Raw genomic sequence first — 23,612 nt, 5'->3', positions numbered from 1 at the left:
ACTGTTTTATGTGTAGATTTAGTGTTCTGTTCTGACTTTGCTCAAACTGACAAAGTGCTCTGACTAAAATTTTCCACCAGTGCTATGCTGATCCTCTTGAGGGGAAGTTTGGAGCAAATTTAAGCAACTGTTTTTATAAACCTTGTTAGCAAAAAATCCCCACATTATGTGGCCATCTCTTGGGTGAAAGGGCATCTGACATCCCTTTCTTTTAGATGTGTTTCACCCATATGCTGTAGATTTGTAATTTCTGAAGAATATTTTGTTTACCTGTGGAAAGTCCACCCATCCTGACTGGATCATGACCATTTCAAGAGCTGTCATTTACATGCTCTCAGTAGAGGCTTGCAGGGAGATGTCACAAATTAGAACCTCTGGAGTTTTCAGCTGCAGACCAGAATTCCTTGGGGCTTTCACCACTTGTGAGCTCGCCTGATTCTGCTTTAATGTTCAAGGTAGCTTATCCTTTAGCACATATTAGTATTCTTATTGACTATAAAACAGGCAGAAGCTTTTAAGAAGTTCCCAAAGTCCTTTTTGTGCTGTACATTCAGTGATAAATGTGAACTTTTGTGCCTCTTGTTCCTGCTGTGTAGGTTCCAAGTGCCAGGGTGACACTCTGCCACGTCCATCTCACACTGAGAACCCTCTGGATCAGTAGAAGCTGGATATTACTAACAAATTAGGTTTTCTGAGCTCATGGGAGTTTTTTTGTGTGTGATTCTAGAGAATACATGCACACATAATTAAGTGATCATCTGATCATCTTTGTAGTGATGGCTGATCACACTTTGCTCAGAATTAGTTAGGGGCAGGTCAACATTTGGATTTAAAAGGTCAGCTTCGCAGAAAGCCTTGAGCTTTCTTAATGTATTGAAGTTTTGTTTTGAACTTCAGGATCTGTGAAGCAGTTACTGTTAAAAACTAACCCTCTGCAGCTCTCAGGGTTTTGAAATTCACTTTATCTGCAAAATGGTGATAACTTCAGTGTGTGACCAAGTGTGGACTCAGAGGGGAGAGGAAGTTGGGCTGTAATCAGCACAAGGTTTGTTCTGCACTGGGAGGGGCTGTGCTCTGAGTCACATGCTCCAGTTGCAACAATTTCAGCTCTCATTAAACTTTTGAGCAACTGAGCGCCTTCATTTTGAAATTTATCTCATGTAATGATCGGAGATCCTCAGAAAGCAGCACAAGTCTTCAGAAGCAGCAGAGTCATTTGCTGCAAATGACAAGACTGCAATATGCCTTCCTTTAAAATAGGTGTTCTGTGCAGGGGGGTTTCCTTCCCAAATATTTGTTGTAGTTTCATATTAATCTTTGTACTGTGGTGCTTTGAATTTTTTTTCCTACTGGTCATATTAAAGACATCAGTTCTCTTACATTTTCTTTCAATAAGCAGTGAAATAAAAAGAAATTTGTTGTCTTTTCTTATTGACTACTTTATGTATTTTGCTGTTCTGGAACAGCTCAGGCATGTTTTATGAACAAGGAAAGAAAGTGTTGAGCAAGTTTTCAATCTTCCTGAGCTCCTTCCATCTCCACCCCCATCAGTTCATCAGTCTTGCTGTCCATCAAAAATATGTTTTGAAATCCCCTGGTCCTGATTGTTGAAGGGTTTTCCCTCTGAGAGATAGTGAAACACTGTATCTTTCTTGTGCAAGTTCTTTCCATGCAGTCTGTGACGAAAAGGCATGAAAAATCCTTTGGCCAAATACATGTATTTTTTTAAAATGCTGCAAATAGTTATTTGTATACAATTAAATTGCATTCTTTGGTAAAGGAAGAAATATTTTTCTCTTTTTCATCTGGGGCCATTAATCTCCTTATCCAAGGTTTATCCTACCTCACTACTGAACAGTGTTGAGTAATATTTAGGTTGCAATTCATTCTCTTCAGCCTCTGACAAGTTGTGGTTATTGCAGGGACAGTTCTGACACAGAGCCCAGTGAGTGTCCCCTCCACCCCCTCATATGTGTGAGTATCTTCAGAGCACTTCTGAAAAACAGTGCTCTTGGAACAGTAAATATGCCTCACAAAGCCCCTGTTAATGTAAATTAAAAGTCATGGAAGGAAAAGCAGCAGAATTGCAGTGATTTCTAATTACTGCCACACTCAGTCTGTCATAACCAAAAGGAATTTGTTTATTCTGTAGCAAGACATAGCTCTGAGTACAGTCCTTCAGCTGTGGAGCTTAAGGGCCAAATTTCCTGGAATTACAGTAAAAATATGGCCATCTCCATTCTCATAAATACTTTTGAGGAGTAAAGAAAATACAGTGCTCTTGTTCATGGAGCTGGATTTTTAAATTAATTTTTTTTTTTTTTTAACTATGTAAGACATAGCTTACCTTCAGTTTCTTGTGGACTTTGAGTAAACTGAAAGTCTTGCACATGCCAGTCATGATTTTGTAAATCTCTTAAGGTAAAACTCAGGTAAAATTGCTGTTGTTTTTCCTCTTTCCTGTATCTTCTTCCCAGTACCTTGGCCAGAATCAGTGATGGCTGAATGACATTTTCTTTGGATCCCTTCAGTGGGAGGAAGATACCTGCAATCCCTGAATCATAACTTTGTCACTCAGCAATTTTTTAGGCTCAGCTTTTATATTCCGCATTTTTCAGATTAAATGTGTTTCTCCCTCGTGTCTCATTTTCTTAAAGAAAACCTTAGTGTAAACACTGTTCTGTTGATAGAAAAGTACCTGACATGGATTTGTGGCTTCTCTTCCCATCCAAAATACACTGTGCCTGTAAAAAGCACCATTAGGGTAATAGAAATACGACCACAATTAGGGTTTGTCACTTTTACTATACCAGCAAAATTAAAAGCTCTGTGTAGACAAGTTTTTATTGTGAATTAGGCCAGTTAATGTGTCTCATCTAGTAAAGCAGATGACTGAATATTACTCCATTTGATAAGTATATCTCAGCATTGCCAATAAAACAATAAAATCAACCTGTAGAAATAGTACAAGTGTACGGATTTGGTCTACAATTCCTAAAATTTCATGCATCTCTTACCAAAAAAATGACAAGAAATATTTCTGGGGATGAGATTTCTGTAGGTGTTTAAATTTGATGACCCTGGAGCCTTTCAGACTTGTCCCTTCAGAGAGTTTAATTGCAACATTACAAAGCAAATGTTGCTTTGTATTTTGTGTTACAAAATAAACATTTCAAGGGAATAAAAGATGAAGAACTCCTAGGGTGAGGTGTTTTTAAACTTTCAGTATTTTGGTTTAGTTTACAGCAGTTTTCAGGCTGAGTTACACACCTTTTAGTCGAGTCATGGAGGCCAGGACCAATATCTTATTGAATTGTGTTTGATTTAATCTTCACAGAATGTTTCAGGAAGAATTTTGAGAGCTCCCAGGCAGCATTTCCCTGCCCTGTCTCTTCCATCCTTTAGCTGGATCTGCTCCTTGCTCCAGCACAAGGCAGCCTTTCCTCAGAGAGGGAGGAGACATGGGCTACTCCTTGCAGGAGCAATCCCTGGTTAGACTGCTCTGGGAGTAAGATGAAATTGCACCCTGAGCTGCTGCTGGGTTGTAAACAAGAATGGGAATGACAAGAGGAGCTTTGTACTCTGACATTCTGTAGTTTGCTGCACGTCAGGGGGAGCTATTTTAAGTGTCAGAACATGAAACTGAGGGTATGATCTGAATGTGAAAAGTAGCCTCTAATTTCTAAGTGAATTTCATGTCTGTGTCAGGGTAACTGCTAATTAATTGTCCGTAGCATAGGGCAAAATAGATTCCAGAATAGTCAAACTGAGAGTAGGTTTAGATTAGGTGTTAGAAAAAAATTCTTTACTGTGAGGGTGGTGAGGCGCTGGCACAGGTTGCTCCATCTCTGGCAGCGTTCAGGGCCAGGTTGGATGGGGCTCTGAGCAACCTGGTCTAGTGGGAGGTGTCCCTGCCCATGGCAGGGGGCTTAAAACTGGATAACCCTTAAGGTCCCTCCCCAAACCATTCTGTAATTCTGTGGTTACAAAATTTCATCTTTTTCTCTCCCTAAATTTCTGCTTTTATATGTCTGGAGGATAAATAGGTAGAAATTAGTCCATCAATTTTACACGCTAGCAAGCATGTTATTTATCTGATTTTGTGCCTGCCTTCATACCAGTGGGTCTCTCTGTGCTGCTGACCTATTATAAATGAGAAACGTTTGTCTTCATGGAGAAAGTTCACAGAGCTGTCTGCAGTGGAAAACAGCAATAGCAGTGAGATCTCATTTCATTAAATCCAGGAAGACAGAATCCCCAAACTTGCAGCAAGAAATTATTTAAGTATTCAGATAGAAAAAAGATTATAGAAATGCAAACAATATTCCTATGTGGGTTTGCAGCTTTTACCTACAGGTTTTGGGGGTATATAGGGGGATGTGTAAATCTGTATGTGATGTGGGAGATCATCTGTGTTGCAAAGGCTGTTGATGGGAGAAGAGACATTTTATAAACTGTTGTCAAACTCAAGTCATAAAATCCAGCATAGGGTCCTTGAGTAGAAGCTTAAGCAGTGTAGGTTCCTTTTTCATCTGAATATATGACAGGTAAGGGAACTTCCTACTGTTCTGGTAGAGCACCAGAATTGTCAAAGCCATCAGATCCTCAGAAAAGCACTCAAATGGATACAACATTCCTGCATTTCCCAGAGGATGCCCCGGGAAGTCACTTGTATTTTTTGGCTGAGTTTTATAATCCACATTTCTTTGCTTTCTTTAGTGGGTCTGTCCCTGCCATGCTTCTTGTGTGTTTTCCCTGTTTAGACCCCTGTTCAGTCTGTCTCTTCTGTGTGTTTTCTCCTCCAACCTCTGCTTCTCTCACAGCCCTGGCACCTCCTTCCTGCAATACTGCATCTCACTGAAGGTTTCAGAACATCATTTTTCCCACTGCCAGTCAGAAGGCAACATCATCTCTTTGTTGCTCATGTATTTGAGGGTGTAGCTGTTACACTGAAACCACACATAAATACCTGCCTGATTCTGTCTGTAAAGTTTTAGCTGTAAAGTCAGTGTCTCTGTTGTTTCTAAAGGTGAAATTCCAGCTGGAGGAAGCTGATGGAATAACTTCCTGACAAAGAATGGGGAGGTGCATGGCTTCTCTTGCTGGAACCCTGATGCTCATTTGACCTCTCAGTGAGCTGATTAAGTTCCCTATCCTATAAAATAGCAAACAGATCTAAAAATTTGGAATGGTTTTGTTTATTTGTTTGTTTCCTGCTTAATTTTAAAGCATTAAATCAACTCACTGGAAGATCAAATGAGCAGCAGAGCAGGTGAAAGGAAGGGGACAGTAGGACAGGGCTGGGAGGAGGAGATGTGAGTAAGGAACAGAGGAAAGGAAGGGGAACTCCCACTTCAAAGGGAGGTTGCTGTTGAAGATCAAGAAACTGTTTGGCCTAAGATTAAGCTTTTTCAGCCTTGTGAAGAGCTTTCATGAGATTTGTTTTACAAAAGTTATTTTGAAATAGTAGAGGCACCTTTTTCTATCCTTGTTCAAAATACAAAATATAAAAACAATCTTATACCAAATATGGTACTTAGGCTTTTGAAATCTAGTTTTCTGAGATCAGTGGAGGGAATTAGAGGACTGGAACATCTCTCTTACAAGGGAGGGCTCAGGGAGCTGGGCCTGTTGAACCTGGAGAAGGGATGACTGGGAGGGGACCTCATTAATGTGTATGTATCTGTGTGTATACATGTATAAATATCTACAGGATAAAGGATGGGCCAGGCTCTGCTCTGTGGTGCCCAGAAACAGGACAAGAGGAATGGGCAGAAATGATGCCCAGGAAGTTCCACCTGAACATGAGGAAGAACTTTCCTCAGCAGTGACTGAGCACTGGTACAGATTGTCCAGAGAGGGTGTGGTGTCCCTCACTGGAGATATTCCAGACCTATCTGGACACAATCCTGTGCTGTGTGCTCTGGGGTGACCCTGCTGGAGCAGGGAGGTTGGACCAGCTGACCACTGTGGTCCATTGCAGCCTGATCCATCCTGTGATTCTGTGAGGGCTGTCACTAAAATTTCTTCTTGGCCTCCTGAAAGTTCCTGCTGCACTGGGCCTTCCTGGATCTGGAGTATAAATTTAGTCACTGTTCCTCCTGAGGACCAGCAGCTGCTGTGGCACGAGGCACCTGCATACAGACTGGGAGATTTTCTGATGCGCTCCTGCTGTTCCCATGATGTCACCTGAACATCATGGAAGAAAAGACGAAAACTTTGTTTCCAGTCAGGAGTGAAGGTGGCTGGAAAAAAATGGTTATCTGCAGCTGAGAAGTAGGAGTACTCAAACAGCTGGAACCAAACCTGGTATTACAGGAGACTGCCAGAGTTGTGCCAGGGAAGCTTTTGTGTGGGGCTAAGCCCCGGCAGCCAAGCACTGGCTTTGAGAACCAGTTCTTGTCCTCCTACGGCTGTTCCTATTGCTGCCTCTTCAGTTCTGCCAGTGCAATAGTTCCTGATGTGGTGTACTATAAAAATTGACCAGCATTTGAAAAGAAATAGTGTTGGGGCTTTATTTATTTTTTGTTCTGCTACGTCATACAGGCCTGCAAATATTTGTACTGGCACAGCTGAAGGAGGAGTGACCTGCAGTGTGCAGGTAAGATGAACACAAGAGAGCAGGGATGTCTTGGATCAACTTTGTTACAGAAAAGTGTTCATGTAGTGAAATTTTGACACATTGTACTCAAATGTTCTTTGGGTTGATTATTTTTTCTACTTCTAAACATTTCAATCTTTCACGTGATCTGAGTAAATGTCTTAAAATGGTTCTGCAAAACAGTTCTGATGTGTTTCTTGCTATTGTTTGTTTAATTTCTGCCTGTTGTGTCTAAATGCTATTAAGCTGAAAGTCAAACGCTTGAGTTAGGAAATACCAGGATTAAAGCTGCCTTTGGAGGATTGATTTGGTCCTTTGCCATTTGTTTATGCAGCAGCCTTGGTTACTGTTAAAGTGACAGAGTTACATTGCACCAGAGCCTCCTTCACTGTGCCCTGAGCGTGACAGGGAGGGATGTTTATGTCTGTGCTGTTTAGTGTGATGAATTGGAGTAGTTAGAGGAATGAAAAAGGAAACTGTGGCCAGAAGGATGGGTGACTGTTGGGTTCTGCTTTAGTCCTGCAGGTTTTACACCACTCTACTGGTTACACTGCACTGCTGCATTAGGTGGGCAGAGGGACACAGTAATTACATGGTGTTTATTCTGCCAGGTTTAAAAACACAAGGGCAAAGCAGATTAAAATGAAAGCTCTTAAAATATTTCAAAACATTTGACTAATGCATTCTATTTCCACTGTGTCCTTGAAGTGTGGGTTATGCAGCAGCTTCTCTTGGGTGTCTCTACACCACAATTAAAGTTTTCTAAGCTCTGTTGATCTGCTACCTCCATTTACCTTCTGCAGCATGCATCCCAGAGGAATCACTTGAGTTTGCAAACTCACTTTCTTCCAGGTGAAGGGAAAGGGAAAGATGCCCTCCTGGAGCACCAGTTATAACTCTGTAAGTGTTAATGGGTGCTCAGACCATGACACTGGATTAGGGCCAGTCACACTCTGCCACTTTAAATTGCAGTGGCATCCACAAAGGAGGATAATGAACCACCATCCTCACACCCCCACCTCCATCCTTCCAGTCTTCTTAAATAAAACACAGAAAGCAAAACAAGCCAGATTGCTTTCTCAAATTAAGATTGACTGCACTGCTTTTTATAGATGGAGGTGTGGGGGAATTATGCATTATAGCTATCTAAGGTGAATTAAGGATAAATTAGTGTTTATGAAATGACACTGCAAGGCACTGAAATACTCAGTTAAGACTGATTTGATGAGGAAACAGCATTCTGATTTTGCTGTTGCCATGTCACTATGAACTCATTTGGTATTTTTAGGTGGAGAAGTGGTAGCTCAGTCCTTGATAAGATCAGTGCCCTGAGACACTGCATGTGGCATCCTTTAAGTCATTTCTCATTAATAGCAATTTAGACTTTGATCACTTATTTATACCCATTAGTTTTAAGATTTACCATCATCATTTATTAACCATGGGGTTATAGTTTCTCAGTATTTTTTTTTTATTTTGATAAACTTTACAGTTTTGCTTGTAAGCTGATGAGCAGTGAAATCTTTTCATTGTAGTTGCATACATCATGTACAAATTAATCTAAAAAGTAGTTTCTCAAATCAACTGTAAATATAAGAGAATTGCTTTTAACAGACACATCATTGACTTGTTTTATAACCACCATGGAGGTAGTGTAGAGAGTGTCTGTGAAAAAAATAAGAGAATTTAATATTGTTGATTTCTCTGTGTGTCTTCTTGTGCACAGATATATAAATTGCAACTCCTTCCAAAGAAGTTCTTTGTTTAACTTAGAGCCTGGTTATCTTCTTTTGTTAAGCTCTCATCAGAAGCAGTATATTGAGTTATCAAGACATCCTGCAGTATGGAGTAGGCTGTGTTTTGAAGCATATGGATCATGGAGATTTCTGCACTGCAGCTTAATTTGTGCTTATTGTACTCTTGGATGCAACCAAGGGTAACTGTTTCTCAGATATATGGGTTGTGGGCATAAAGTGCTTTAATGCCAATGAATGAAATGGAGATTTCAGTTCTCTGATTGCTTTTCATCCTGAGCAAAGCAATGCAGGGATACTTCAGTGAAAACTGACATTTTCCAGAAACCAGATCCTGACAGTGCAGTTTTAAGTGACACATACAGTTAGAAGTAGATATTAACAGCACTTATTAAGCATAAGTAAACATGATGAATTTGGGTTACAGACAATAATGCTGCTTCCTTCTCTCTTCCAGTATTAATGCCCTTTCCATCATCCTATTAAAAGTGACAACAAAACCCCCTTCATTTGTCTGGTCAGCAGGAGACTGTTAGGGTTGCTTAGCCTCAGAAAGGCAAGTTGCTATAACTAAGCTTTAGATACCTGATCCAAGAGTTTATCAATCCAGTTGTCAAGACAGATCTTCATAAAGCTGAAACAGAAAAAGAGATGATCAAGAGTAAAATGATGGAACTGTTCTTACCTGTGGAAAGGTGTATTTACAGGAAAAGGACACAGCCCGCCCATCCATCCATTCATCCATCCATCCATCCATCCATCCATCCATCCATCCATCCATCCATTCCCCAGCTAGTTAGGTGTAATATCCTTGGTGTAAGATTAGCAATTAAAAGGATATTTGAAAGTGGGCAGATGAGCTGGCTCTTCCCATGCCTGTGCTTTTTTGGAGCTAGCAGTGGTGTTTTCATTCCCAAACCTTTCCTCCACACAAGCTGTTCCTTTAATCACTGTTTGATGGTGGTTTAGCCAGTCTACAGAGTACAGGAGATGTGTTTACTTTGCCTCTAACAGTTACAGTTCATATAAGGCAACCTACAGCTTTGTTGTTGTTGTTCTTTTTCAGGGACATCGGAATCATGGAGGGGCTCTTGCATTACATAAATCCAGCACATGCCATTTCCCTCCTGAGCACCCTGAACGAGGAGCGTCTCAAGGGACAGCTGTGTGACGTTGTGCTGATCGTAGGAGACCAGAAATTCCGAGCTCATAAGAATGTTCTGGCTGCCAGCAGTGAATACTTCCAAACTCTGTTCACAAATAAGGAGAATGAGTCTCAGTCAGTGTTTCAGCTCGACTTTTGTGAGCCAGATGCTTTTGATAATGTGTTGAACTACATTTATTCTTCATCCTTGTTCATTGAGAAAGGCAGCCTTGCAGCTGTGCAAGAACTGGGCTACAGTCTTGGAATATCTTTTCTTACAAACATTGTTTCCAAGAGTCCTCAAGCTCCTTTTCCTTCTTGTCCTATAAAAAAAATACTCTATCAAGATGAAGATGAAAGTAGTTCTCAGAAGAGAAGTGTCATCGTCTGTCAGAACAGAATTGAAGCACAAGCAAAAAGCGTAAATCAAACACAACATGACTTAAGCCATACTCCTAAACCTTCACCCTCCGTGGCTGTCAAGGCCAGTGGCAGACCACAGGTAACAAAAGCAACTGAAACCCTTCACAACTTATCACTGACTGAAAGGAGGTGGCTGAAAGAAGGCCCTGTGAGCTATTCAAAGGTTCATGAAACTTCTGTAACTGTGGAGGATCAGAGCAGAGGTGCTTTAGTGAAAAGGAACATGGTGCTGCCACAGATGTCTTTAGCAGAGAAAGAAATGGCAGGCGGTGAGCCAGGAAGTAGCGCTCAGCTTCTGCGAGGAAAAGTTGCAGAGATGTCTTTGAAAAGACCACGTCCACCAGTCTTGTCTCTGCGTGGGGCAGCGGAATCCACATTTTTGTTGCGAGAGGCAGGAAAAGGAAATGGTCAAGGGGAAGACAGGAATTTACTCTACTACTCCAAGTTAGGGCTAGTAATCCCATCTAGTGGGTCTGGCCCAGAAAACCAAAGTATTGACAGAAGTGGGCCCCTTGTAAAAAGTCTCCTTCGAAGGTCACTGTCCATGGACAGCCAGGTTCCTATTTACTCACCTTCTGTTGACCTAAAGCCTGCACAGGTATCCTCGTGCTCCTCACCGGGAACTAACGATTCCCAGAAGACATTTAATGTTGCATCCCAAAAGTCATCCTCAAAAGAGTCATCAGAGAAGTCAGCCTTGGATGAGAAGCCACAGGTAATACACCCACATCGCCTTAGGTCTTTCAGTGCCTCTCAGTCAACGGATCGGGAGGTGGCTTCCCCTCTCTCGGAGGTGCGGATCAAAACCGAGCCCAGCAGTCCCCTCTCAGATCCTGCTGAAATCATACGAGTTACAGTGGGTGATGCTTCAGCGTCAGCAAACAAAGACTTTGCTTTTAAAACTGAGGATGACCGTAAGGAACCCAGCAGCCTTCCAGTGAAAAGGAGGTTCCAGGACGATAGGAGGCTGCCGTTCAAGAAGCTGAAGGCAGATGAGCAGGGTTCTCCTGGCTCAGAAGAGAACTTTGAGGAAGGCTCGAGCCCCACGCACCTTGATGCTGATTTCCCTGATTCTGATGTCAGTAAAGATGAGTACAGCGAGATGGAAGAAGCAAGACCAAATAAAAAGTTTAAATGTAAACACTGCCTTAAAATTTTCAGATCAACAGCAGGTCTTCATCGCCATGTTAACATGTATCACAATCCAGAGAAGCCCTATGCTTGTGACATATGCCACAAGAGATTCCACACCAATTTCAAAGTGTGGACGCACTGCCAGACACAACATGGAATCGTGAAGAATCCCTCACCAGCTTCCAGTTCACACGCCCTTTTGGATGAAAAATTCCAAAGAAAACTGATCGATATAGTGAGGGAGAGAGAAATCAAAAAAGCTCTGATTGTGAAGCTAAGACGGGGCAAGCAGAGCTTTCAGGGTCAGTCTGCTTCACAAGCACAACAAGTCATCAAAAGGAATTTAAGGTCAAGAACCAAAGGAGCCTATATTTGTACCTACTGTGGGAAAGCTTATCGTTTCCTCTCCCAGTTCAAACAGCACATAAAAATGCACCCTGGGGAGAAACCCATTGGAGGGAACAAGGCTCCTAAGCAGAAAGATCACATTCATATTGAAAACCCAGTGGAAAACAAGGAGGTTTATCAGTGCCGTCTCTGCAATGCCAAGCTCTCCTCACTTATCGAACAGGGAAACCACGAGCGACTCTGTAGAAACGCCACTGTCTGTCCTTACTGCAGCCTTAGGTTTTCTTCTCCAGAGCTGAAGCACGAGCATGAAAGCAAGTGTGAGTACAAGAAGCTGACTTGCCTTGAGTGTATGCGCACCTTCAAATCATCCTTCAGTATCTGGCGTCATCAGGTTGAAGTTCACAATCAGAACACAATGGCTCCATCAGAGAACTTTTCTTTGCCTCTCATGGATCACAATGGAGAAATCACCAGTTCGTCACGGCTGCCTCCGCAGTCGGAATCCAATAAAATGAACAATTTCGTTGCTGCAAAGGAGGACGGTGTGTTCAGTGATTCGTCAGAACAAATCAATTTTGATTCTGAAGACTCTTCATGCCTGCCTGAAGACTTAAGTGTTTCCAAGCAGTTTAAAATCCAGATCAAAGAAGAGCCGGCAGATGACGTAGAGGACGAGGTCACCGAAACGAGCAGGGAACCTAAGGACGTAGTCTCCAAGAAAGATCCCAGTTTGTGGCCATGTGAAAAGTGTGGGAAGATTTTCACCTTACGCAAACAGCTGGAGCGTCACCAGGAGCTCCTGTGCTCCGTGAAGCCGTTTATTTGCCACGTGTGCAACAAGGCCTTCCGAACGAATTTCCGGCTCTGGAGCCACTTCCAGTCTCACATGTCCCAGGCTGCGGAGGAGTCCACAAACAAGGAGCCTGAGATATGTCCACCAGCTAATTCCCCATCACCCCCACCCTTACCCCCACCCCCACCACTCCCCAAAATCCAGCCTTTGGAGCCCGACAGCCCCACGGGCTTGCCGGAAAGCTCCGGTACTACTGAGAAGCTGTTCGTGCCGCAGGAGTCGGACACGCTCTTCTACCACGCCCCGCCGCTCTCGGCAATCACCTTCAAGAGACAGTACATGTGCAAACTCTGCCACAGGACTTTCAAGACGGCTTTCAGCCTCTGGAGCCACGAACAGACACACAATTAGCTTTAACAGAACCCTTGCAGAGCTGGTTTGGGGGGGCTGTGTTCAGGATCTCAGAGGCCTGCCACATAGACTACACATTTAAGAGGATCAAAACGATGATGATGGAAAATCTGGAATTTGTGATGCTGCTTGGATTTGGAGATTAGGGAAAAGTATAACTTGGTTAGTAGGTAGAAAGCAGAGTAATTTAAAATACTGTGGTCTGGGATCTAATAGTAACAGAATAAATTTTATTTTATTTCATTTGACACTGAAATACAATTGCATCTGGATTGTATGCATGGATCTTCAACCCGTGATGTTGGTGTGTGCGTGTGTATTATATATAAAGTTATATATTAAACGAAAGAGAAACAACAATTTGGATTCTAACTGTGAGCTTATAGTAGTGAAATACTGTAACCAACGTCATAATTTGTTTTTCAAAAAGAAACCAACACACACAAGCTCCATGTAAGTGGTTGCCATGCACTGGCAGTTGGGAAAGAAGTGGTTGGAGTGTCTTGCTGTATTGACCTAGGTCTTAGAAACCTTTAGCAATAACAAATAAACCTCAAGTTTGAGTAATCCTGATGTTATTGGATATGAATGTTTGCTATTTTAAGGGAACATAGAATTGTTTTGTTGTTGTATGGAACTTGTGCAAATTAAAATAGAATCTAAAGTCAGCAATATTATTACTAAGATTTTATATAAGAAGTAGCAGCAAGCCTGCTTTCAGCCATTTAATTATAACTTTCTAAGGAAAATTGAGAGAGGGGGTACTTTGCTTTATATAATGTCCCAAAGACTAATTTCCTATGGATACTTGGGTAGCTGAAGTCATTGTGTAACAGCCATCATAATGCAAATGGTACTGTTTATAACATGAACTGAGGTTGAATGGATGTCAGACAAGTTTCATAGTTTTGTTTCCACTATTTGTACAACTGTTTGTAATTTTAACTACAAAGGAATGTATAATTATTAAATCAACAAGAGAGAGCTCATTAAGGGACAGAAGATGAGTTGTGTTTCTAAACACAAGTAATAAGCTCGGCCATGAGTACAAAGATATGTTTTAGCAAAACATAAAAATGTAAATATTTATATAGACACCTGTATAAATGAAGATGTATTTGAAATTTGTATTAAGCGTACATATCCAGCTCAAAGCAGAGGAGAAAATCACACTACAATCACTGTATTTTATGGATGCAATGCATATAGAGTAATTCTTTCTGCCGCTTTCTAGCATATGTGACTGTGTTGCAATTTTCCAATTTGTTGAAAATTGTGGTAATAATGGGCTGCAGATATTCTCTGTGGTTCCATTATTTTACCTCAAATGCCAACTGGAGCATTTAGTGTAAGTAGGATCACACATATTTACCAGGAGCTATAGTAAGGGTCCAAATTTTTCTGTAAGTCAAGGAAATATTTACCCAGAAGTAGGAGGTGAACCAACAATGAGAAATTCTTCTGCTAGAATTTAAACTTAGTGGAGGGGTGGTGGGTTAGAATGATTTGCAAATAATGCAAACAGTGTTTATGATCCTGACCAACTTTCCCCTGCAGGGTAGGGAGAAGGGGGATGTAATTCCACACTGCTGAGTCAGAGCCCAATCTGTGTCCACTGAAACCAGCACAAGTTTGGTCACCAATTTCAGGGGGAGCAGGAGTGAGGCTTGGATTCCCTGTGTAACCATGTGTGTAACTGTTTTTTCAGTATCCCAAGTTCAAAAAGTAGAATTGCAAGCTGATGCTGAGATTCAGCAAAATCAAGCACAAGTGTAACTCCTAAGAATCTGAGGATGGGCACCCTTAGGCACACACCAGATTTTTCTCAGTGAAAGCCAAGTGTGCCACCATTTATTTTTTTTTTTCCCCCAACAGATATTATTTTTCTTGTAAGGGAAATTTGAATGAATTAACTCAGGATGGACCCCTGATTCTTTTCAGCTGCCAAAACAATTGCAATGTTAGTTTCAAGCCTCTTCCGCTTCATTTTTACTACGATCTAAAATTGCTGCTGGACACCTCTGAAAGTAACATGTTGTTCTTTTTTTGTCCTCTTTCAGGCAAACTGTGGCTGAGTATGATTAGGCTAATTTGCTTGAGTATCAGTTAAACTCTTTCAGTGGCATTGCATTTAAAACAAGGTACTTGCTTAACAGTGACATTTCCAGTTGCTGACTTTTTTATTCCACCTAATAAGACTATGAATTCCTTTCTTACCAGAAACAATTTCAAAATAAAATGGTTATTGCACTTAAACCTGGTTTTAAAAATCAGAAAACATAAAGCCTTGCTAAGTACCCTTTATATGTATTTAAGAAATCTGTGTGTATAAAATATGAACGTGTTTTTGTAGAATGGTTCCTAAGTTTTCCCCAGTGATTCCTCTGCACAACAGCCTAAAAGTTGAGCTAAAGCCTTTTAAAATTCAGTGTGCTTTCTGAAGGAAGGTGGCAGCCAGCTCAGCTGGGTCACTTCTAGCTGGGATTCTGCTCTGTGCTACACACTTTAAATCAAAACCTTGTGCAACATCTTTGAAGAAACCCTGGCCTTTTTCCTAGTGTACTAGGTATTATAAAGAATCCATAAAATATTTTTGGCCTAAACAGCCTCCTAAGTTTTTCTTCAGTTGCTTTGGTTTTGGTGGGGGTTTTAAAGTTTTATTTTCCACTTTGAGTGTGTTCTGTGTGATTTTTATTTCTTTTTAAATTTTTTTTTTTTTACATTCAGTTCCTGTTGTTTAGTAAAGGAATTCAGGATCTCTAAAATTTAAATATGAGATGTTTATATAGCAGTTCTGGTTTTCTATTAGCTTTTATACAGTATCTTAACAGGCCCTTGATAGAAGTGTTTATTTTGGAGGATACGGAATAAATATGCTTCCACTTATATAACTTTAATATATGTCTTAAAATTTAAATTATGGGAAAAAAATGTTAGTTGCTTGTTTATAAATAAAAGTCTTTTGAAGAGTGTCTAGTTTGGCCACAGCCAAAATAAAAGGCAAATTTATTGATACAAAAGCCTGTCTTCATCATATTTTGTTTAACTTTATAGCTGTGTATTGAAGTGACACAAAGTTAGAGGTCTTGTTAAATATAAAAAAGTGTTCTACATTTTTTTCTAAAATTTGTGACAGGAATGTGCAGATGTTTTAATATATAGACTAGAATCTATAATTCTGTCCTTTTTTTGCTATTTTTATAACCTATCAGATAAATCTCAGAGAACTATCCTGCTTCAGTGGGAGTGGAAACTAGTGTTGCATTTCAGGGGAGCAGTGTTGAGCCATGAAATGTATTTTGGTTTGGGACTTTTTTTTCCTTTCAGGCACTGTGTTGGCAAAGCCTCTAAGCCTATCTTAAGTCCATTAAGATCAGTCTTAACCTTTTTAAAATTGTTCTGTGCAAGTTCATTGCTGAACTGGGACCATGACCAACCTTGAAAGTGAGCAGTGGCAGCAAAACACAGGAACCAGTAACGAATCTGTGTCTAGTTTTGGGTGATTTGGTAAGGGAGAACAAAACACCCCTTGGCAGGTGATGGAGGAGATAACCTGGTGAAGTGGGTGACCCCAGAGTTTGGGCTGTTTCAAAACTGAAGTGTGTTATCTGTGACCCCAAACAGCTGTAAGAGGCTTGGCCTGTGTTTCCTGTTCAGGCAGGAGCATCCAGGAGGGTTTTTTTGCCTGATGTTGTTTGTTTTCCCCCAAGCAGGACATGTGGGTTTGCTCCAAAGCTCTGCGTGCTCTCTGTTGCTGTTCCAAACTTGCAGTGTTAAAATGAGCTCCTCCCATGGGATAAGGACAGACTATGCCTAATTTCTTGGCTCTAACAGTGAGGGTGCAAATATCTGGCATGAGCCTGTAATCTGGCATGTGCCTATACTGTTCAATAAAATTGTTTACATTTTCCTACCAGAAGATTTAGATGAAAATCAAAACAAGCTTAGGGGGTTGTTTTTTGTTGGAGGGGGTTTTTTTGTTTGTTTGTTTGTTTTGGTTGGGGTTTTTTTAGTGTTGCTGTTATTGAATCAGTGTTAAAATATTTTTTTTCTGTTGTTGCTGAACACAGCCTGATAGTATTTTTAATGTTATTGATTCTTGTTTATTTAAAATGACTTGTGAAAAACTGTACTGTAACTGCTCTATGGAAAGGGACACTCTCAAGAGAAAGGCTGGATACAGAAAATGAATATACCTATATTAGAAATACTTTATATTAATAAATAATTTTGAAGAGTTTAGGAACAAATTGGGTCATAACACTTGAGCTGCTTGGGCATGAAAATCCTGTTATGGACAGCCTCAGTTGTTGTGAGGATGTCTGAAAAATGTAACTGAATTCTGTGGGTTGAGCTGATTTTTCATGTTGCTTTTCCTCTCACTATTTCCAGAATAAAGGACTCGATCCTCTTCTTCCTTTCCCAGTCTCTCAGTGGTACACATTACCTTTTAAAGACACAAGCTTCCCACTATTGCAGCAGCAGCTTTAATTCAGATGTGTACAGAAAAGCAGAACAAACCCTCTTCTGCAGCGTTAAGTGCAAAATACACATAAAGTACATCTTTCAAGGCCCATTCTTGACAGTGTCCCTTTTTAAAAAGCAGGAAAATGGGATCACTTTAAGTGCTTGGGTACAGGGGAATAGTTTCCTACTAGAAATTGGAATTATCCAATATATTTTCTAGAGAGTTTTCCAATTAGTTACACAAAATCACTTGTCATTTTAAAGGATTATAGAGGTAAGACAAGCAATTCTGGGTTTATAATCCTGTATACCTTATACATTCTATATCTGTTCAATACACCAGGATGAGTTTTTACTTTTTTTAGGACTGAGACTTAATAGCTTATTGCAACTTTTTCTTTAATGTAATGTAAATCCATTGCTGCTTTGTACAACTTTTTCTACTGTGTGTTTTCTTTACTTAGATCTTGACTAAGAAATGTTGGCGTCCAATAAACTTACACTTTGTTTCTTTTGAGTCACTGTGTCTTCTACTGGAATCTCTTGGCAGAGGGTGGTGTTATTGTACAAACCATTGTGTCTGTGGGGTAGGAAGTGAGTTTGTAAAAGAGCATCTTTTGTCCTGTTTGTTGGATGTAAGTGCTACTGGTACACTACTAAAATCATGGGGATTTGTTTGTTTTAGTAAATGCCTCACTGAACCTTTTACTGGAAAATACAGGAAAACCAGACAAATCTCTGAAAAACTCGAGCACAGCCCAAATCCTGCTTCATGTGTAGTCAGTGATTTGTGGAAAGAAGTGTCTCCATCTAAAACTGGACTGAGCCAGATGTTTGAAAAGACACAGCAGTGTTTCTGGTGTTTGGCAGCTCTCTCATCCAAACCAGTTTTTCTGCATGAATTTCCCTCTTCAAAACCCCCTGTGTGGGAATGTAGTGTGTAGATTCCCATAAAGCAGAGAATGATCTTTTTTATCTTTTGGGAATGGGGTTTACTCAGTTCCTCTCTTCACAATAGGTGTGACCTGTCTTTGAGAACACTTAGGCCAGTTTTCCCAACTTCTTGGACTGCACATTTGCTGTGTTTTGCCGTTTTTGCCGTGTGTGCCCTGTGGTTGGACCCACTGACCAGTTTCATCCACATTTAACAGAGGAGACAAGGTCTCAAGAGTTATGTGCCACAGGTTTCATGCAAATCCCTGCCTGGATGTCAAGGAATGGTGTCAGTGGGACACCACATCTCCAGTGGGGAGGATCAGATTTGCCCAGAGGATGTGCTGGGCACTCTCCTGCACTTTTTACCCCTGCACTTGTCCCTGTGTGTGTGCACTGCCCTCCCAGAGGGAGCAATGGCTCAGGTGGAACACTTGGCAGAGCTGAAGGACCAGCTCTGCCAAATGGTTGGATCAGGGGTTAAAAGGGCACTGAGCTTGGGAGGATGTGGGCTTCTCCTTGAAAATGAGGACAAAGGGCTCGTGGCCTGTCCCTCACAGGTTAGGGGAGCTGTGGAAAAGGCAAAGAGAGGGTGGAGAGCTGCTCTCTGATTCATCCAGAGTCTTAAATCCCCAAAGAATTTGCTGTCTCTTTCCCCTTTCAGATAAGAACTCCTCCAGCTCTTCCTGCATCCAGTTAATTCTGACACAGAGCCCTCTCTCCATCACTTCCAGCACGGACTGAGCTCTGCTAGAATGGTTCACAGAAAATGCTCCAGAGAATAAAATGCCTGTGTTTCACATAAAATTCAAGAAACAAATCAAAATTATTAGAAGTTACTGATAATGCCATGAGCATTGCACCTGGTTTTGTGGTTATTTTTGTTCTAATTCCAGCTGTCCCCTTCTAAGACAGTTGGTCTGCAAACAAATCCAGCAATGTTTACTCTTCCATTCATAGGATATTTCCATCTATCATTCAATATACAAATGCAGGAGCATCCTTACTATTAGACCAACAGGGATAGTATTTCTGTTTCCAGTCCTGAAATACTCTGGCAATAAAAATTTTCAAGGTGTTGGCTGCAATGAAGCAACACACGACTTTTATTTCCCTTTCATTTTGCATATGTTGAAAGAATACATTGAGAATTAGTTTCTGCTGACAAAGAATTTGCTTTAAATTGCCTCTGCAGTTTTGATAAACCCTTAACAATTTATTAATGCCTTGTCAATCCAGGATCTGGGATGGATTCAGCTCTTCAGTGTCATGGAGCCCTGGCTGTAGTCATCAGCTTGAGCTGATAGTCGAGGGCTCAGGCTCTCAGCCAGCCACGTGCATCTCTCCAGTGAAGTCCACTGGTGTTAAAAACCTGCTGGGATTACTGACATCCAGGGATGGTGCTGCTGGAAGGAAGGGACCATGCCGGGGTTTGCAGGCTCTGCAGGCAGGTGGCTGAAGGAACAAAGGGCAACGAGCCAGAAGAAGAGGTCAGAGAAAGTACGATGACAACAGCAGGAGAATGTAAGATACAGAAGAGAGCACACTGCAACCCTGCCAAAAACAACAGCAAGAAAAAAAAAAACAGCCACTATTTTAAGGTGTCATTTGTGATTAATATGGCTCTTTTTCATTCCCACTTACTCCTCTCTTCCCTAATGAACGAGGTGTTCCTGTGGTGTGACACCTCTAACCCTTTTTGGCTAACAGAAACTGCATCCATTGCTCTTGTCATCCATTTACTTATGCTATGAAGTCTATGAAACAGTTTAAGGAAAAAAAAAAAACAACAAACCAACTACCCAAAAGATATTTAATAATATTTCCTCTACAGTCTTTCACTGGGGGAAGTTAAGTGCTCTTGGAACAGGCTTTGAAGACTGCACATCCTGAGGGCTTCCCCAGGTGTGACAATTACAGCTGTGCAGTATTTGCTGCTTCTTTACTCATCAATCATCTGAGCAGCCAAATGCCACAAGAAGAAAACTTTGCTTTGTTATCTCACATTCAGATTATTTCTATCAGGACAAATTTGACAGAGGTCTGTAAAGGCACGTGAATACATTTTTTAAAAGCATGAGGAACCTCTAAAAATACCTCTAAAAATAAAATTCTAAGTCTTGAGGAGATTCACAGATACTAAAATGAGATTTGAAAACGGGTATTTTTAACCAAGTATTTACTACAAGGTTTAAGAGAGAGAGACTCACATAGAATCTTTGTTTTATGGAGATATCCTATACTCTATTGTGTGCCTCTGATGCTGTGTACAGGCTTTAGGAGACAGAAACAAAAGACTGCACCATCACACTCAAACAGCATCACACTGAAGGTGAAGCCCTCTCTCTATATTTGCACAGGTCCTTGGATTTCCTTACCTGTCCAGCTGAAAGGAAGCATTTTCACTGATCTTCCAGATGAAGACATTTTTTCAAAGCCTGTTGATTTCCTACAAAATTCGTGCTGCTGCTCTCAGTCTAAAACGTGAAGGTGTCTTTTGCTACTTACCAAGTCCTTTCTCCTTTCTGATGTCCCACGTTCCCAGCTGGTCTGAGTGTCCTCCCGCATTTGTCTGAGGGGCACACGGGTGTTTGTGCTGCCCGGGAGAAGCTCACATCCCTGGGAAGTCCCAGCATGAGCACCTCTGGGGATCCTGGCGCTCTCTGGTGGAGAGAAAAGAACAGGATCCAGCAGCCAAAATACAGGGGAAGGAAAAAAAAAAGAAAAAAAACAACAAAAAACAAACAAAAAACAAACAAAAAACAACAACAACAACAAAAAAAGCAAGCTGCTTGGCGTGCTTTAGTTTCTAAAAACTCAGAGTATTTCACTGAAATTTTTTTTGTCAATGTATTTTTGAAGAGTTATCATCATAGAAAAAATAATAGACCCAAAAATAATTTTCTTATCTTTCCATTGCAGTGCTAGAGACATTCCAGGCAAAATGTCTCTTGTTAGCTTTTGTCCCTTTTGCAAAATTGTGACCACTCAGAATAGATTAATTACCAGGTATCAATCACAGAATGGTTTGGGTTGGAAAGGACCTTAAAAACTATCCAGTGCCAGCCCTGCCATGGCAGGGACACCTCCCACTGTCCCAGGAGCTCCCAATGTCCAGCCTGGCCTTGGGCACTGCCAGGGATCCAGGGGCAGCCCCAGCTGCTCTGGCAATTCCATCCCAGCCCCTGCCCACCCTGCCAGGGAACAATTTCTTCCTAAAATCTAATCTAAACCTGCTGTCTTTCAGTTTGAAGCTGGATTTGGAGAAAGGGAAAAGTGTGACCCTACAGGGAAAAGCAAAATTGTTATAATAATGACACTTATAAATTATGACACTTATGAAATTAGCAGGTGGTCTACAGGTGGGCTGTGGTTAATACAAACACCATGGTGCCATTATTTGTCTGTTTCCACATGTTGTTATTTTTCCTTGTGTTCTGGTTTTGGGTTAAACCACAATTCCATGATAGGCTGCATTAGTGGTGGGTAAAGGGCTTCAAAAGCGAGTACAAGTCTCCAGGGTGAACCCACTTGAGTCAACTCAGATAGAATTGAAACATGGCTCTGCAGCTTTGCTTTATATCCAAACACATAATTCAAAATTATGATTGGTCAAAATAAAACATTGTGACCCATCTGCTCTGAAACTTAGCCAATTACATTCATGGGGCATGGCTGTTTTTTCAAGACATTTTTAGGACCAAACCTGTATTTTAATAACAAAGCTAATTTCTGATCTAATGAAACATTCAGCTCCTGGCAGTGTGTCCTCTTAAGCAGTTAAGAGATATAGGCATTTGGGCAAAGAAGAACTAAATGACCTTAAATGAATTGCAGTTTTTCTACTATGAGGTCATGGTGGACACGTTACTTTTTCTTTTACAGAAATTGGTGTTTGGATGGGTCAGATGTCTCCTGATTTTGCAAATGAACTGAAAATAAGAGCAGTTAGGTGGAGGTCTAGTGATGTCATCACCTCTGAGCTTTTTTTTGTATGGAGCAAGACTCCTTCATTAAGCAGAGGATGTTCTCTGGAAGACACGAGCTTGGAGGGTTATTCCAGATCAAGAGCCAGACGTGTGCCAGCCTCCTTGAACACACACCAGCTCCAAGTCTCCAAGTAATGGAAGCTTGCTTGGTGGCACATCCCTGGTGCCAGGCTGCTGATCACCTTCCAAAGAGGCTTCTGGGTGTCCCACCTGGCCCTTGCTCCATGTCTTGGCACACCCATCACCCTCCTCCTCCTCAGACAGCTGCCACAAAGACTCTCAAGTGTTGACTCAGTCGGGATGGGATGTGTCACACCTGCTGAGTCTCACCTAGACAGGGGCTGCAGAGAACAGACTGGAGAGTGCACACGAGGGCAGGGCATGGGGGATCAATATTCTGGCTTTGGCTTTGTGCCTCTCCTGGCCCCACAGCTCCTGAGCAAACCTGCCACAGTCAGCAGGCAGAAGAACAGGGCTGTACCTGTCCTGGGAGAAAGGCTGAAATGCTACATGTGAGAGGGGAAGTGGTCCCCTCTGCCATGAGGAGTAACATGCTGAGGGATCACATTTCAGGTATGAAGATTTCCAGGTCTGGTTCTGCCAGCAGAGCTGTCAGTGAGGAGTGTGCAGTGGCTCCACCACAGGCCAAGGGTATAAAATCTCAATAAAGACAAGGTTATAGCCTGTTTACTCACAGATAAAGGTGGCATCACAGAGTCCTGGAACGCTGCAAAAAGCTCTGCTGGCCAAAGTGTAGTTTTGACAAACTAAGCATATTTTGCACTGTCACACTCTTCTGACAAAGCACTTGTTTCAAATCTCACATTAGACTGCATGTATGGCCCCTTATGAACCTTCTCTTCCTTTCATGTGTAGAAAATGGAGCACAGAGGCAGAGAATCAGTGGGAAATGTTTGTATTGATTTTATCTCTTTGCAATGTATTTGTTTCTGTATTTGTCATTTTAATTGCAGGCTGAACATACTCCCTCTTTTTTTTTATTAATTGTTGTATTCACAGCTTAAAAAAATGAAATTTATTAAATAACTATGATTAAATGAATTAACTATGAATAACTATAAGCTTTGATGTTTATTTCTGTAGCATGGGACTGGGGGTAATCTCAGATCTGACACTTTCCCGTGCTGGGAGTGGCAGGGGAGGCAGCGCTAATCTGAGGCATTTGAAGGTCTCCTCCCACCTTGGTGAATCCGGGACTCGGAGATTGCCCCGGGCCAGCTGCAGCACCTGGGCTTTGGCCTTGTTGAACCTCCTGAGGTTCTCGTGGTCCCACTTCCCAAGCTTGTCCAGGTCCCTGTGCACGGCTCCCTCCTGTGGTGTCCCTGCCCTGCTCAGCTTCCCATCCCCTGTAAATGTGCTGAAGGTGAGCTGGATCCACTGTCTGTGTCACTGGGGCAGCCAGGCAAGAGCCCCGGGGCCGAGGCAGAGCCCTGAGGGACACCCCTCGTCCCCGGCCTGCAGCCGGACATGGAGCCACTGCCCACAACTCCCTGGCTGCATCCATCTGGCCAGTGGCTCGTGCCCCAAACAGCCCAGCCTCCAAAGCCAGGGCTCTGCAGGTGGAACAGACGGTGCCAAGTTTCCCTCATCT

General features: G+C 41.7%; 1 protein-coding gene and 1 long non-coding RNA gene across 2 annotated transcripts; one reads left to right on the top strand and one right to left on the bottom strand.

Moving 5' to 3' along the window:
- The first annotated feature begins 5,922 nt into the window (after nt 1-5,922).
- On the top strand, nt 5,923-17,595 carry ZBTB21 (zinc finger and BTB domain containing 21). Its single transcript, XM_015640669.3, has 2 exons — nt 5,923-6,601; nt 9,422-17,595. Exon 2 carries the CDS (start codon nt 9,435-9,437, stop codon nt 12,609-12,611), a length of 3,177 nt encoding a protein of 1,058 aa, XP_015496155.1. The 5' UTR covers nt 5,923-6,601; nt 9,422-9,434; the 3' UTR covers nt 12,612-17,595.
- Nucleotides 17,596-19,094: 1,499 nt separating this feature from the next.
- LOC107210205 lies at nt 19,095-21,082 on the bottom strand. The gene is made up of 2 exons (XR_001523886.3): nt 20,520-21,082; nt 19,095-19,565 (listed from the first exon to the last, which is right to left on the bottom strand). It is a non-coding gene; the product is annotated as an uncharacterized LOC107210205 (long non-coding RNA).
- Nucleotides 21,083-23,612: the final 2,530 nt, after the last annotated feature.

The sequence above is a fragment of the Parus major genome, chromosome 1, assembly GCF_001522545.3.
Source record: "Parus major isolate Abel chromosome 1, Parus_major1.1, whole genome shotgun sequence".
NCBI lineage: Eukaryota > Metazoa > Chordata > Aves > Passeriformes > Paridae > Parus > Parus major.
Note: the sequence above shows the minus strand (reverse complement) of the source record. Positions and strands in the feature narration are given on the sequence as shown.

Coding starts and splice junctions, on each gene's coding strand:
- ZBTB21 (XM_015640669.3), top strand. CDS start 9,435: ATGGAGGGGCTCTTGCATTACATAAATCCAGCACATGCCATTTCCCTC.